Here is a 16924-nt window from a genome sequence, read left to right on the forward strand (position 1 = left end):
CTTTGTCTCTGCTGTCGTGGCAAGTAGCTGCACTACTCCGCTCTCCTCTTTTTTTTTTTTTCACTTCAGTATGCTTGCGAATCAGGTGCAGGATGTGTCTATAAATATTTTTACTGTTGAAATACATGAGAGCAGCTTGTGCTTGTTGGTACATAAGAACAGAGCAATAGTGCAAGACACAACAAGCATTGACTTGAAAAAATGTCTGTACTTGAAGTGGTACAGATGCAGTTGAACCTCGATATAAAAGACACGCACTGGAGAGCTGTCCTTGTCCCTTATATGATGTGCAAATCATGACACGCATGTCATCTACAACATTATTTACACGACATGGTCTCGGGGCTCTCACGGCCTTTTAAATGAATGGATATATACCGAAATTGCTATGAGGAGACATTTCTGTATGACGAACGTAAATGACAGGTGGTAACTTGAAAATCATGACTTGCATTTCATATACGGCATGATTTACATGTGATGCTGCACAGGCTTGCGATTAAGCGTAAAATCGATACCGGATGTCACAAGGATCCTGCACGCTTTTCTCAGGCTATAAAAACAATCGCCCTCCAAAGCACCGTGCGTCAGCGGCCGGGAGACACTAACGAGGCGAGCGAGCTGAACCATTTGTGTGGCGAAGCCGCCAAGAGCGTGCGGCGGCAAAGAGAAAAGGAATGTGGTACTTTTCCCGTTACAGTGACTTTAGGTCTAATATATGCCTATCGTTCATTTCGAATGCTTCGAAATTTAGAACAATTTTAATTCATTTCGAAGCAAATTCGAGTACTGTAATATTTGTTCGAATATTGAGAGCACTAGAATATTCGCACAGGCCTAGTTAAAAGCTGATTTTACCGACTTCGTTATACTGAGGTTTAACTGTAGATACATGCATGAATTACAGCAAGTGTGCATGAGTCACAGCAATGACTACAAAGCTATCTAAAAGTGACCTGAAGAAGTTCTTTCTAGAGCTGTGCGAATAGCAAAATTTTGGGTGCGAAGCGAATTCGAATATTGAAATGTGAGTGCGAATCGAATAGAATATTTTTCGAATATTTCTCGAATATTTCTAGAATATTTTTCTAATGCTTTGAAGCGAAATTGCAGAAAAAAAAGTTGGAGAGGATTCCTAAGCATATTCTTATGAGATAGCAACATAAAAGTGTTTCTTTTCGCTAGGTTGAAGCGCAATGTAGAGGCTGAATTGTATTTATGTACATCATTTTGTGCAACAAAAGTGTTGCCGACAGCACTTTACATGTGGTAGACAAAGATGCCATTTCCTCAGCCTCTCCTCCTCTTTCAACTCCTGTGGAAGCCCAACTGATGCGGCGGACAAGGGTATGCTCCCTTCAAGTCCGGAGTTCCAAATCTGCCTCGTAGACGTCGATATATAACATCTGAAATTTTGGATGCTAAAAAGCTTCGGCTTCCCACTTTTCGGACTTCCTGCCCACGTTTCAGGTCCAAAACAGCATTAATTGAGCCCCCACCTCTGCCACATCTTTCATCTCCATGTTGGAACCAGCGTTTTCTTGAGTTAATACACTTGCGACTGTAGCGGAGCTTGAAAGGCAGCTTTGCCGCAATACAAGAGTGTAATGAGGTGAAGCATACTGAAAAACTGAAGGAGGCACTTTCAGTCGGACGTTGACTGTATTTGTATTTGGGAAGTTCGAATAGTAAAATTCCAGTGCGAATCGAATCGAATAGCAAACACTATTCGAAAAATATTCGAAATTTCGAATAATCGCACACCCCTAGTTCTTTCCCAGATGTCATGCTGACACATTGTGTGCCCAGTCTGTCATCTTAGTCTTAATTATCTTACTAGCTCTTTGTTATTCTTAACAATCACATCAGCTTCCTCAAACTGTGGCTGATGTCCACACATGGTGCTGTCAGGGACAAGAAGGCCGTTGTTTGGCTTGTGCACTGAAGTGAAGCATCTAGGTGACTGCCTGATGTATTATTTGCCGCTAAAGCAATTCTCTATAAAGGCATGGCGGATGCAATCAACAAACATTGATTTTTGCTTTATTGAGAAACACACCAGACTTTTTCTTCGAGGCATGCAGATGCTGATCTTAAGCTTGTGAATGTATGACACCACAACTACTTTATGTGCTCTACCTGTGATCGGGGCTTGCCTCATAATAGTACAATTGGCGCAACTCATTGAGACCACCACCATAGCAAAGGTCCCAATAATGGCCAAAGTCTGAGCTGCCACCAGTCTGGCTGTAGGCATTTCTTTTTTAGCACAGGTACTTTTTCAAGTTCATGTTGACGCTCTTGATGCTGCAATAATTACAACATTTTGATGGTCTCGTGTGGTTGCAGGGGTTCAGCTTCGGATTGGTACGAAGTGCTGTGCGTGCACCTGCGACACTCCCGAAATGTGCGTCTCTGGTTTGCAAACCAGGTGCTGTTTGCACACCCTCATCGCTTGGCTGAGTACTTGCTGGAGTGCCCCACTACAGAGGTGAGACTGCCTATGCATCTCCTCCTAGTCTTATTAATTCTGAACAAGCTGCACCGTTTCGTCGCTCTTGGGTGGCTGAGCCAACGATTCTTCTATTACAAAGCCGGAGATAACGAGTTTTTACTATTGAGGCTTGTTATTTTTAGGTTATTGCATCACTAAGTAAGTAATTACAACAGGCCTGTGTACAGAAAACTTTCTGATGTAACCACGTTGTAAGAAAAATAACTTAGGTGGTGACACTCAGCTCCACGTCGCGTCTAGATTGTGTTCGGCACCTTCGGTCCATTGCGCACCTGCCAGCACGCAATCTCGGAGGCATGCCTCATTGTCTATAGCGCATGCACCGGCCACAGTGCATGCGCTATGCACTGTGGCCACAGTGCATGCGGTGCATGCATGCGCATGCACCGCATGCACAGGCCCTTGAGGGGCCCTGAGGCCCCTAAAGGCCCCCATGTCGCAGCACCCCTCACGCAACTGTGGCCGGTGCATGCGCTATAGACATTGAGGCATGCCTCCGAGATTGCGTGCCGGCAGGCGCGCAATGTTGGAGGCCATGGATGAGTGGGCGCACCCGTTTCACAAAGTCGCGGCGGATTGTTCAGTGCTGCGGCGTGTATTGCGTGTGTCGATTTTTCTGGTAGTGGCAGCAGGTATTTATCGGCGTGGCGATGCACTTAAAACAAGAAAATTCTTTCTGCACTAACGTTATAACAACTGACATTATTGGAGGCAACTGCGGTGTTTGCCGCACGTCGCATTTTTCGTTTGTGAACAACGCGGCTTGCGTTTCCAGCTCTAGTTGCTAGCGTGCCATAGCCGCATTCACTGTCTTGGAAATTCACATTTTCCGCCAAGCGCTGGTTGACACTGCAATGCCTTTTTTGTTTTGAAGTTGCGTCATCCCGCCGATAGCTATCTGCCACAAAGTATTTTTCATACACCGTGGCATCCGCTGCCACCATAGGACTGATGGGTGCACAGCGTTGTTACTTTATCTCGTCGATCGCGTCTCACAAGTGTCCTCACCTAAAGAGTGTACATCTTGCACCGTGAGCATGACAAAACACGGACAACAGCTCTAAACGCCACTGAAAACCATTTTGATAACACCGCTTCATTACCCAAGGGAGAAAAGAAAGAAAAGAAAAAAATGTGCCTCTGCCTCAAACGCTCAGTTCCTCTAGGCCCCACGTCGTAGCGCCCCCCTTGCAACTGCAGCTGGCTTATGTACTATAGCCGAGCATTATCCGGATGCGCTCTCTGTCGCTGCGTGCCGAGTGTGTCAACGCCTATTTTTCTTATACTCGTGACTCATGCCGGACCGTCTCCCAATAAGCATCTTCGGCTATTCGCTCGGCTGTGCGTGAGGTATTACGCTATTCTAAGCCTACTGAATGCTTTTAATAAGAGACAACCTAAGCACGTTATTATGTGATTGTTATGCGAGTAAATACTGTAAGCGCTTAAGCCATTTGTTGTTTTTGTTTTGATGGTGTCAGGTCGGCTTGCATTCCTACACAATGGCAAAGGAAATTCAGCTCATTCAGGGGCATAGAGAAAAAGGTTGTGTCACTGTAATCGCATACACTGATTACGGTTCTGTGGATGACGCCATTCTCACCTCTGCGGTTTCATTCATCGACAGGGTTCTGGCGGAGTGTGCTGGTGTGTGCACAGTGGCAAAGCAAGGTCCATATTTTCGTACGATCGTTTTTGGACATACTGTAGAATCTCGGTGATATGAATGTCAAGGGGGAGTAAAACTACAGTCGCCAACCATTTATTCGGACTCTGCAGGAACCGCGGAAAAGTCAGAATAATCGAGAGTCCGAAAAAAAAAGGATTCACCAGAAAAAAAAAGCACCTTAATTTGCCCAGTGGCCGGAAAACTTGTCAATGCGCATTTGCACACACGCACGTTTATGCACGATCAAGTCAACCTGTATTTCAGCCAGTGCTTGGCCATCATTGTTACAGCCTCGCTAAATCTGCATTTGATGACTGTGGTGTGGCTGGTGCATCATCATTGGAGTCACTGTCCACCTGAGCTGGTTCGAGGGCCTGACGTACGATCTCATCAGCGTCCAACTAGGCAAAAACTCCCGAGCAACTTCGGTTTTAGGTTCGCCGCCTTCCACCTGGCGAATAATTGCTGCTTTTTTCGGCGTCATCAGTGTCTTGTTAGCAACAACTTGTAGGTTTGGGCGAGTCGGTTCATGATGCGAAAACTAGAAGCAGCACGAAGAAAACGACGACAAAAAAAGGAACACACACAACAGGACTAGCGCTGTACTGCCAACTGAATGTTTATTGAAAAATAAGCATTCATTATTCAAAAAATAAACATGTTTTCCATGTCTTACCAACTAGCCCCACACCGTACGCTTCCTGTATGTTTATTGAAAATTCACCACTTATGCCACCAAAAACGCCTTGTCACACAAAACACACAAAACGGGACTAGCGCTGTACTCTGGCAGTACAGCGCTACTGTACACGGTTGGGATTGCATGCAAAGTTGTCTGTGCAGATGGGCAGTGTTGTTTGAATTAACCATGGCATGTGCTTCAAGTTCGAATTAAGGATAGTTTTTCTCTACTTAAATTCATGTCGCTTTGCCGGGACCAATGTACCAGTTCGAATTATGCAGCTTTATATTAAAGACGTTCGACTCCATTTTGTTGTACTGCAGTGAGAAGATGTTCTCACTGCACAGAGTTTGTAGAAGCAGCACAGGTTTGACTACCATATGTTCAAATCTTCAAGTAAGCACATATTGCTCACCCAGGGCAAGCTGGGCAAGAATTGGAAGGCTCAGCAGTAATCACTACAGCTTTAAAAATCAGTCTGGTTTGACCTCGATTTTTCTCTTGCATAATAATGAATGTTCAAGTACTATTTTGTAATCAAAATAAAATTTTTCATATGCGAAGCTTGAGCGCAAGGATCACACTAGACAAAAAGTAGCCAAGAAGGACAGAGCATTCAAATGCTCTAGCTTTCACACTTGTGATTAGCAGTGAGCCTAGGATGTGGTTCCTTTGAAGGGCCTCCCCCACTTTTGTCCCAGTTTAAGCATGGCCAAGGTGAGCTCTGTTTTTTTACTGTACACCATAAATGCAACAGGAGTTAAAACGTGCAGGTTCGCAGTGCTTTTGCCAAGATTGTGGTATTTCTGGCACACACCTCGGCGAGGGATGGCCCCTACACACCACTCTGCCCCATATCAGGTGAGTCATTCGTTGCATCATTCCTACTTAAAGTTCGCCTGTTCAATACCAGTTTGTACTGTGTGAACTTGAGAGTCACCTCCCCGGTTTAGGTACAGAGGAGGAGAAAACAAGCACCTGTGTTCCATTTAGAACCACAAATTGCTCTAATCGCATGTGGTTTGTGGTAAAGGGTGTAGAATAGCGCAGGCACGAAGAGATGCTTGCGAACAGAGGAAACAAATGGCACGAATGCAGTCTCATTACTGAAACCTTAATGGCAGCTAGCTTTGCTCAATACAGGCACCAAGAAACCTATTCACAAAAAGAACAACAACCAGTCCACTACCAGTTTATGTGTGATGACAGCCAACAGTCATTGAGGGCAGGAAGAAGCGTTGTCAGGTGGTGCAGTAATTTCTCGGGTTTTGTGTGCCAAAACAATTATATAAAGCACGCTGTAGTGGAGAGCTCGGGATAATTTCAACCACCTGGGCTCAGGATAATTTCTTTAATATATCACACAGTACATGGACCTCCAGCATTTTGCCTCCATCAAAATGTGTCTGCCTCAACTGGGTCAGCAGCCAAGCACTGTGACCACTAGGCCACCATGGCGTCAGCTAGACAGACAAGGAGGCCAGTGCGAGATTAGATAAATTACAAGCAGGGCTACCACATTGGGACGGACTAGGTTCACACGACAGACCGATCCGTAGGCAACCAAGTCACGTGATAGCAGGACCACAAATGGCCTGGCTGCTTACGCCGTACTCACGCCAGCAAGAGAGGGAGAAACCACGGGCCAAGGCCACTTCAAGCAGCAAACGATGTCGCGCACACATTTTCAAACAGAAGTCGCATGTTCAAAGAGCCACTGGTTTGCCCAGCTGCCAAATAAAAAGAAGAGAGGAAGAAAACGGCCTTGTTGACTCACCACCCCAGCAAGTGTGCGAGGAAGATGGTGATGGGCAGACCAAGAAAATGTTTTTAACATTTCTGATCAACGTGCTCGATGGCATGTTGAAATTTCCTTCACGGGCTCCCCAAACTGGAAGTGGAGGGTCAGGTGACGGGCAGTCTGCGGGCCAAAAGAGCTGCTGGACCCGCCTTCTGAAACCACCATTAAGGACATTTTCGCTTCAATAAAACATCTTAAATGTGTGAAGGAGGCGAACGTTGAGGGCTCATCTTTTTTTTTGTTTGACACCACCTTAATGAAAACCAGCAGATAATGAAGCCAAGAAAGTATAGGGGATGTTAATTGTACTGTTTTAAGTAGGGGTGTGCGAATATTCGAAATTTCGAATATTTTTCGAATAGTGTTTGCTATTCGATTCGATTCGCATTGAAATTTTACTATTCGAACTATTCGAACTTCCCAAAGACAAATGCAGTCAACGTCCGGCTGAAAGTGACCCCTTCAGATTTTCAATATGCTTCACCTCATTACAGTCTCGTATTGCGGCAAAGCTGCCTTTCAAGCTCCTTTACGGTCGAACTTAGCCAAGAGACAAAGTCCGGTTGGAAATGGTCCCTAGATTTTCAATATGCTTCACCTCATCACACCCCCGTATTGCGGCAAAGCTGCCTTTCAAGCTCCGCTACGGTCGCAAATGTATTAACTCAAGAAAACGCTGATTCCAATATGGAGATATGAAAGATGTGGCAGAGGTGGGGGCTCATTAATGCTGTTTTGGACCTGAATTTTGGGCAGGAAGTCTGAAAAATCGGACGCCGAAGCATTTTAGCATCCAAAATTTCAGATGTTCTTATATATCGACGTCTACGAGGCAGATTTGGAACTCCGGACTTGAAGGGAGCACACCCTTGTCCGCCACATCAGTTGGCCTTCCACAGCAGGTGAAAGAGGAGGAGAGGCTGAGGAAATGGCATCTCTGCCTATCACGTGTAAAGTGTTGTCGGCAACACTTTGGTTGCACCAAATCATGTACATAAATACAATTCGGCCTCTACATTGCCTCACTCTTGATAAGAAAGACAACTATGAAATATGACCCCACCAGCGCTTCATCAACCTAGCGAAAAGAAACACTTTCATGTTGCGATCTCACAAGAACATACTTAGGGATTCTCTGCAACTTTTTCTGTAATTTCACTTCGAATTATTCGAAAAATGTTTGAGAAATATTCGAAAATTATTCGAAATTATTCGATTCGATTCGCACTCAATCTTTATTATTCGAATTCGCTTCGCACCCGAAATTTTGCTATTCGCACAGCTCTAGTTTTAAGTATAAGGTAGTAATTGTAATATAGATGTGATGAAAGTAAAGCGGACGAGAAGACAACTTGCTGTCGGCAGGACCGAACCTACAACCTTCAAATTACGAGCCCGATTTTCTTCCCAATTGAGCTACGTCTGTAGAGATCTGAGCCAAAAGCAGGCTTCGTTGTAGAGGAGGGAATTCGTAGTTTAGTTTTTATTGTGAAACCCTTCCTATTAACCTGAGAGTTTGGGCGAGTTTGTAGTTCATCGTGAAGGAAATTTCAACAGCGCGGGAATAAACACGAATGCACGAAATGTGCGTATCAGCTCTCTTTTCGTGCATTCGTGTTTATTCCCGCGCTGTTGAAATTTCCTTCACGATAAACCCTTCCTCCCATTTGAATGGGTACTTATGTGCACGCAAACCTGGGAGTGTTAGTCAGTGCCGCTCGTAGCCATGATGGCTTTGCCAGCTGGCATCACGCTGCACGTAATCTCTTAACGAGCGGACCAATAAGCCCTCGCGTACATGTGGGGTATGTTTGCACTAAATTCTGTCTTTTGCGCAGCCACTGTTGATCAAGGTGGAGTGTCCAGCCTGAGTGCTGCCAGTCTATCGGACCACCTACTTGTGGCTGTCCTGTCGCTTGTCAACAAGGAGGTGTCCGAACATGGCCGCCACCTGGCCCAGTACTTCGGTTTCTTCTACATGTATGCTTGCTATGGAGTCACAGAGGTACAGTGTCTGCTTTGTTCATGTCACCAGCAATATTCTTGGTGTAATTTGACAAGAAACATGTTGATGCGTATGAGAAATAGCTTTACTTGCACTGTGCAGGGCAATTGATGCAGCAATCGAAGCCTGTCATCCAAAGTGTTAATACCCACAGGCATTCCAGGTGATTTCATTTGTGAAGCTAAGCTGAACTATGGAAAAGCACAACTGTTCGTTTTTATTTTTTTAATTTGCAATGGGCTGCTGTTATAAAATGACCCAGTGGTGGGAAACCTGTGCAAATTGAGCCAATCTGCGTCAACTGGAAATTACTGCTCCATACTTCTCCAAAAGGGTCTTTTTTGCCTGATTTGCGCCGCTGCTGTGCCACAACATGGTTTTTGCAACCAAAACTAATGTTTCGCGGACAGTGCGCTGCGTGAGCGGAAGTACGTCACGGTCGCCATCTTGTACACTTGCGCTGCTGCATTTGTTATGACATCTTCATCAAATCACACCGGGGCGCCCTGGTACTCTGTTTCTTCCAATCAGCGTAGCACCTGGGCGCTCCGGAGTGCACTGGTGCGATTTGTCGAAGATGGCATTATGGCGCCACTAGCACCACAGCCGTCGTGACACCTGACGCAATCCAGTTGCATATCAATGGCAGTGCCGCAACCACGCCACAACGTTAGCTTTCTGCAAGTGGTGCGCTTGAACGTGGTCCCACATATCGAGCAGCAGTGATCGGCAGCTAAAAGCGCGCAGTAGGCTTAAAGTAGCGCTACGTGACACGCGTGCCTGAAAACATAGTTGAAGATACTTATTGCGATAACGTTGTCAGCGATAATTTATACTGGCGTGTTCGTTGGTTGCCGCCACCTTGCATTCGTTCTTTCCCTATGCTTGCCCGCAAAGACATCGCTGCAATCGCGCGGAAGTAGGAATCATTTATTGACTGATTTCCGCACTTCTCTAAAAGACGGAAAACATTCTGGCGTCGGCATACTCATCGGTGCAGTAAATATTTATGGCGCAGAAAGTTATTGCGGTACGCAGTGTACACACTAACCGGTAGGCGTAGGATGAACCACTACGGCTTAAAGGGGTCATGAAGCACCCCTTGGGCTTGTTGAAAAACCACATCCTATGGAAAGCTGACACGGCTATGAACTGCTCAGCCGTATATTGCAGTCGTGCGTGCCGCATAAAGGCTTACAAGCGGAGCGCGAAGTTGCTGTTTTCTCAGGCGCCCACTTTTCAAACAGAGGCCGGTTCTCACTCTCGTCGGTGGGCGGGCACCTGTCATTTGACATCACGTATCTGTTTCTCCGCGTCGCAAGAGACATAGCATCCTTATTGGCCAATAGCCGACATAAATCAAGAGCGGTGTTTGGATCAGATGCGCTTGTTCCCATTGACACTGTGTATAATAGTTGTAATTAAATAAACAGGCTGCAATATGGAAAACTTTGTTGGGAGTTTTCAAAAAGATGACTCACTTCCGGTAGAGGCCAACTGTCATCTGCTGAACTCAGCGCGCCCGTGCACCTTCGAGCGTAACCTAAATTTGGCCACACTGCCCTTTCGGTATCACAGCCTCTTGTGTCTCGTTTGTTTCGATTAGTTTTGAATGTCATAAATGGCCTCAAATCTTACAAAACTAGTGTGTGGCGTTGAGTTCTAATACCATGAATCTCGTGCTGACTTGATCAGTGCGTGCACAGATCAAGTTGCAAGCAGGTTCTTAATTAACAGGCTGGAAAGCGGCCCCTCGTGAACCGTGAGGGTTGGATTATAGCTGAGGGTTTTAACACTATTATTCTTTTGACAGAGAATGCACACGATCATTTAATCTTTAGATAATACACTTCACGTCAAGATATCCCGAAGATGGATTCAGCGGTAAGGTCGAAATAATGCAACTTGAATTCCACTGTCGACTCAGTGAGAGTACTTTTGCTTCCAGTCGTCTTCAAAAACCAATTATCAACCTGTGTTTAAGCTTATGTAAGGACACTACATAATTTGTGGGGCGTCATGCAAGCCGAAGTGATCACCGTCGGCTCCGAATTCTTCGATTCGTCGTGTCGTGCTTTATAAAAATGATAAACGTGTGCCCTCTTGAGTGCTTCTCCACATATTGACAATGCTTCGCTCGCCCGAAATTGGTGGATACCAGCGTGACAAAGGTATCTTCAGTTGGCTGAACGTATGTGCATTCCATGGGCGTATGCTGTGGGGCAATTTTAGTAATTTCTGCCACGAGCGGCATGTGTCCAGTGGCAGCAGCGTGTTCTGAGCTGTTGTATGACCGCCTGTGTTTGCATTGTCGGGTTGTGGGCTAGCCGCTGTGCAGAACCCCTCAGAGACGAGGACGAGACACTGCGAAACACGTCTTGATCATTCAAAGACTCGGCCGCGACTCGCTGTCAATGGCCACTGAGCGCGAGCCGCGAGCGTCGTGTCCATCGTTCTTTTCTACTGTCGGCGTGCTCGCGACTGCCGCTCCCGTAGCATATGAAAGTTACAGGATTTTGAGGTGTACAATTACACAAAGAATAGTGTGGCACTTCCACTTTCTCTTTTGAACTGGTTTCATTGTCATCTGCAGTGCATTTTACCTGTTAACACTTTTCTGTCCACGCCTATACCTATCGATAGCCCGCTAACGACGGTTTTCAACTTCAAATTTTGCCATGCTAGAAGCGCTTGTGGGCAGCTGACATCATCCATCATATAAAACGGGAGCAATTTTTCCGGTTTCCCTTATTCGTTTATTTTTTTCCGCTGTGGAGAGGGCTTTGAAGTGCCACTTAAGTCGAGAAGACCGAGCGCTCGTAGCTTCAAACATGGCGTCGACATCGCGCGCCCCTGCCTCTCGGAAAAGGCAAATTTCAGTGGATTCCGGTGAGTCTGAGTCAGAATCTTTTATATGTTGGCAGCAGTGCAGACTCGGAAGATGATTATGACTCATCGGCCTTCAGCACAGATAGCAAAAGTGTGTCCAAGAGCCACGGAACGTCAATAGGTATCCGCGGTAACTTTCATTTTGATCTCCGAACCAAGTCGTCGCTGCCATGCTCCGTTCAAGAGATATCCGCCGTGTTCTAAAGGTCACAGTTCTTATCTGCGGGGTTGTCAGCATCGTTTGGGGGGACCGCTTGCCGGTGACTACTGAATGAGTAAAGTTTAGCGCGAGAAAAATACCTGGAGTGGACCTCGGCATTGCACTCCGTAGTGCCGCGCGGCATTTCGTTGGAGTCTGATTTCTTCATGCTCTTCTTTACCTGAGAAATAATCGCCGAGATGTACAGCACAACTAATAAATGTGCATGAATGCATACATACTCTTGAACAAAAAGTAACACAGAAAACGAATGTATTCTGCAAAACACGCTGTGCAAACTTGTGCTTCACCGCATCATGTAACTGCATTGCTCGCTGGCACACTAGCCACTTGGGCTACCGTTTTCTTTTGTATCTAAGCAGCGACTAGAGATGGGATGCTGAGATTTGCAGGGATATTGGATATGGAATTTCTGGTTAAAATGTATAATTCAAAATTTTCTTTGTGTTCAACTGGTGCAAAGCAGCATTGATGTTTTTATGGAGCATTTTTGTTTTTGTCAAAAATGTTGCTATTAAAGTTTTTTTCCGCAAAATTCTTAAGAAATGTTTGCTTAAGTTAAATACCATTTGAAAGTGCATTCCTTGTTCTACATATTGATGTCATATATTATAGTACCAATAATATTCTGTGCCAGTATAAAAATTGTTTACTATAGTACCCAAAATTGGCCTATTTTCCTGCGGACAGGAAAGTGTAAAAATGCTGGGGCATTCTACTATGTGAAGCAGCCTCAGTTTGGAAGTGTGATATGTGTGGATTGCAAACCGAGGACTTGTGCAGAGGTTGCAGCTGCTTCGGCTGAATGTGCTGGGCACACTGATGCTGGTGGCACTGGATGAGGGGCCAGGCCCACCGATCAAGTACCAATACGCCGACCTGAGCAAGCTGTACCAGCTGGTGTCCCTGCTTGTGCGCTGCTGCGACGTCTCCTCCAAGACACACTCCTGCCTGCCGGTGAGTCCTTCTTGCTAGGCTTGTGCAAATATTCGAACGAATATAACAGTATTCAAATACGCTTCCAAACGAATTTAAATCATTCTAAATTTCAAAGTATTCGAAATGAACGAATAGACATATGTAAACCGCATGTAACCACCTGTAAAGGTGGTTTCACAGCAGCGCAGATGTGTTATGCCGTGAAAACCCATATCCAGGGGAAACCCGCCCTGCCGCGAAGCCCCACTTCAAAACTAAATGAACAAATTACCCTCACATCGATTCTTCATTTTTTAAGTTTAAAAGCTCGTTATACCGGCTTATATGCTCTAATCATAGTAAAGTTTAAAACGTAACATATTTTACAGGTTATCACTTGCATTCTACCAAAAGCCAAACCCTGCTACTGTTCAAAGTTGCTTCCACTTTCGTTTGAACCAAAAAGAATGACATTTCCACATGCTTTGTTTCAATTTTAAAAAATATTGTGCTGGTTAGTTGGGTCATGACAAATGCACTCATTTTCCTTTACGACATGTGATATATACGATTTGAATTCGATACGAAATTATTCGACCAAATCACTATTCGCTTCAAATTCGCTTCGAACCTAAAATTTGCTATTCGCACATACCTACTGATTGGTTTCGGAGAAGGCATGTCCTTTGTCATTCCAACATGAGTGAATGTGGACTGAAAAAGAGCAGATCACAACTTCCACAACGCGCAATACAGTCAATCCCGGATATATCGAATTCAAAGGGGACTGCGAAATAGCTCGATATATTGTGTCTCAGTGCCTACACTGTGTCCCAGTCAGCCTTCCGGCACGGCCTTGCGTGATGTCATCAGGGAGGAGCTAGCGTCCTTGACTCACTCGGCGCACATTCAACCCGCTGCGTCACGCCTCCTACCAACATTCGCGCAAGTTGCTGCCACACCTCTAGGGAACGCCAACTCGACGTTGCAGCCATCAACATACGCGTCGGTTGCTGCCGCGCCCCCTGCGAGCTTCCAGTCACCGCCGGCTGAGCCCTCCTCTGCCCATCTGACTGCGCTATCACCCGGTGCCCCAAACCCTGCCTACTACCCGCCTTGGCGATCATCTCGCCCTACGTGCTACTATTGCGGCTATCGCGGCCACATCTCACGCTTTTGCCGCAAGCGCCAGCAAGATGAGCGTCGAGGATACGACATGTGCGAGCGTGACTTCCCCGGAGGAGCCTTTTACCAAGGCCACCGTTATTCGTCACCTCCGCGTCGATCACCATCTCCGCCCGCATCGAGTGAAGTGCGCAATAGTTATCGGCCAACCAGACGCCGTTCACCTTCGCCCTTCCGTCGCTCCTCGTCTCCGCTTCGGCCTGCCTCCCTCACCTCTGACCACCGTCCGGAAAACTAAGCGATGCAGTTTTTGGAGGAAAAACTGCATTCACACACAGGACTCAAATTCCTCCAGCACGCCCTTGCAATATGATTTCTGTAATAGTTGAAGGAGTGCACGTCGATGCCTTGGTGGACACTGGTGCTACGTTTTCTGTTCTTCGTGCTGATTTGTGTGCCCGTCTCAGGAAAGTGATGACGCCTTACGATGGACCTACACTGGTTGCAGCCCAGGGGAACACAATTCGCCCTTCCGCTCTGTGTACTGCCCGCGTACTAATCGATGACATTCTTCACCACATAGAGTTCGCTGTGCTGTACCCGTGCTCTCACCAACTCATTTTAGGATGGGATTTTCTGTCGTCTGCTTCCGCGGCTATTTGTTGTGGCCAACGTGTCGTCCACCTTACCGGCACAGACTACTCGCTCGGCGACGACATCTACAAGCCACTTCGCCTCGTCGCTGCTACAGATACCGAGCTGCCACCACGTGAACAGCGAATCGTAACGGTTGTGTCCAACGACGTCGACTCTGGTGACGTATTGGTCACCCCGTCACCCCGCTGCCTTAGTAAAGGCATAGCTCTTGCATCAGGTGTCGTTCGCTTCCACAATGGTTCAGCTCTCGTCGTCGCCACGAACGCAACATCGGAAAAGATTTTACTTCCGCGGGGCACCACGGTAGCCTGCGTTGCCGATCCGGAGCCTGTATGCGTCGTGCCCCTTACGCCTGTCTGCTCCAAAGGCCACTCTACTGCTGATCGTACTTCTTCCTCCGCCCTTACAGCAGTCATCAGCAGTGACTTGACAGATTCGCAGAAGCAGCAGCTGGTTGCTTTGTTGAACAAGCACGCAACCTCTTTCGATGCCTATTCGTCCACCTTGGGCCAAACTACCGCTGCAGCACATCGCATTCAGACCGACGGAACATCGATTGTGCACCGCCGCCCGTACCGCGTGTCTCTAGCCGAGCGAAAAATCATCGAAGAAAACGTAGCCGACATGCTGCAACGGGACATAATCCGCCCCTCAGCCAGCCCTTGGTCGTCTCCCGTTGTTCTGGTGCGGAAAAAGGATGGTTCCGTACGCTTTTGCGTAGATTACCGGGCGCTCAATAAGATCACTAGGAAGGACGTATACCCTATGCCACGGATTGACGACGCCCTTGATTCCCTCCAAGGCGCGGAATACTTTTCGAGCCTCGACTTGCGTTCCGGCTACTGGCAAATCCCCATGCACGAAGATGACAAAGAAAAAACAGCGTTTGCCACTCCGGACGGCCTATATGAGTTCAACGTGATGCCTTTCGGACTATGCAACGCACCCGCGACTTTTGAGCGTATGATTGACACCGTGCTGCGTGGCCTGAAATGGAAGACTTGCCTGTGCTACCTAGATGACATTGTTGTCTTTTCATCAACGTTTCCTCAACACCTGCAACGCTTGGATGAAGTTCTGACGTGCCTTGCGGGCGCTGGTCTTCAAATTAACACCAAGAAATGCCATTTCGCCAGCAAGTCCATTAAAGTCCTCGGTCATGTCGTGAGCAAGGACGGAATACGCCCTGACCCCGACAAAACCGCTGCGGTGCTTCACTTTCCTCGCCCTGAGAAACCTAAAGACTTGCGAAGTTTCCTTGGCCTCGCGTCTTACTTTCGTCGATTTATACGAAACTTTGCCTCCATAGCTGCACCACTACACAAGCTACTTGTCTCCGGTACGCCCTTTGAGTGGTCTCAGGAATGCGAATCGGCTTTTGACATGTTGAAGGATGCCCTCACGACCGATCCTGTTCTTTCCCATTTTGACGAGGCTGCTCCGACTCTCCTGCACACAGACGCTAGCGGCCGCGGTTTAGGCGCCGTTCTTCTGCAGCGCGACAACTCTTCGCGAGAGCGAGTCGTTGCATACGCCAGCCGCGTACTCTCTCCAGCCGAGAGGAACTACACGATCACCGAGCAGGAATGTCTGGCCGTCATCTGGTCGGTGCAGAAGTTTCGTCCCTATCTGCACGGCCGTCATTTTACTATTGTTACTGACCACCACGCGTTATGTTGGCTTTCCACACTCAAGAACTTATCGGGACGCCTCGGTCGCTGGATTCTGCGTCTTCAGGAGTATGAGTTCGATATAATCTACAAGTGTGGCAAAAAACATCAAGACGCCGACGCTCTTTCTCGCTGCCCGCTACCTACGGCCCCGCTCGGCGCTTCCGCAACCGCCTCGCATACCAAACACTGCGAGCCCACTTTTACATCGGTCCCCTCTCTGGCCTCTATAGACCACCTGCCTCCGGACAACGACCAAGAATTTGCCTCTCGCCAGCTAGCTGACCCGTACTGTCGACGGATCATGGGCCATCTCTCTGGAACTTCCTGTCCACTTAACGCGCGGCTACGTCGCCAACTCTCGCAATTTAAGCTCGGCAACTCCGTGCTGTACCGCCGAATTTACCATCCTGACGGTCAGCGCTGGGTGGCCGTTCTACCTCGCTCTCTCCGCTCTCACGTCCTCACAGCCTTCCACGATGATCCGACTGCAGGTCATCTCGGTTTTCATAAAACCTACGACCGCCTTAGAAGTCGTTTTTACTGGCCTGGCATTACTACTAGCGTAGCCAGGTACGTCGGGTCCTGCACTATCTGTCAGAGTCGAAAACTCCCAACATCTGGTCCTGCCGGTAAACTGCAGCCTCTTCCGTGTCCCGCGACACCATTTGAAGTTGTAGGTGTCGATCTTTTCGGCCCCCTTCCAGTCACTGCCGCCGGCAAACGATGGATCGTGACAGCTGTGGACCATTTGACCCGCTACGCTGAGACAT

The 16924-nt window shown here is 47.3% G+C and overlaps 1 protein-coding gene across 1 annotated transcript in view; it reads left to right on the top strand.

Moving 5' to 3' along the window:
- Positions 1 to 16924, top strand: part of LOC119386563 (probable ubiquitin carboxyl-terminal hydrolase FAF-X) — a 326343-nt gene that overhangs the window by 267875 nt on the left and 41544 nt on the right. The window contains exons 30-33 of the mRNA XM_037653846.2: positions 2350 to 2491; positions 5640 to 5727; positions 8506 to 8672; positions 12565 to 12738. Coding sequence (XP_037509774.1) covers positions 2350 to 2491; positions 5640 to 5727; positions 8506 to 8672; positions 12565 to 12738 — 571 coding nt within the window. The remainder of the gene's footprint in view (positions 1 to 2349; positions 2492 to 5639; positions 5728 to 8505; positions 8673 to 12564; positions 12739 to 16924) is intronic.

The sequence above is a fragment of the Rhipicephalus sanguineus genome, chromosome 3 (assembly GCF_013339695.2).
Source record: "Rhipicephalus sanguineus isolate Rsan-2018 chromosome 3, BIME_Rsan_1.4, whole genome shotgun sequence".
In the NCBI taxonomy this organism is placed as follows: Eukaryota; Metazoa; Arthropoda; class Arachnida; order Ixodida; family Ixodidae; genus Rhipicephalus; species Rhipicephalus sanguineus.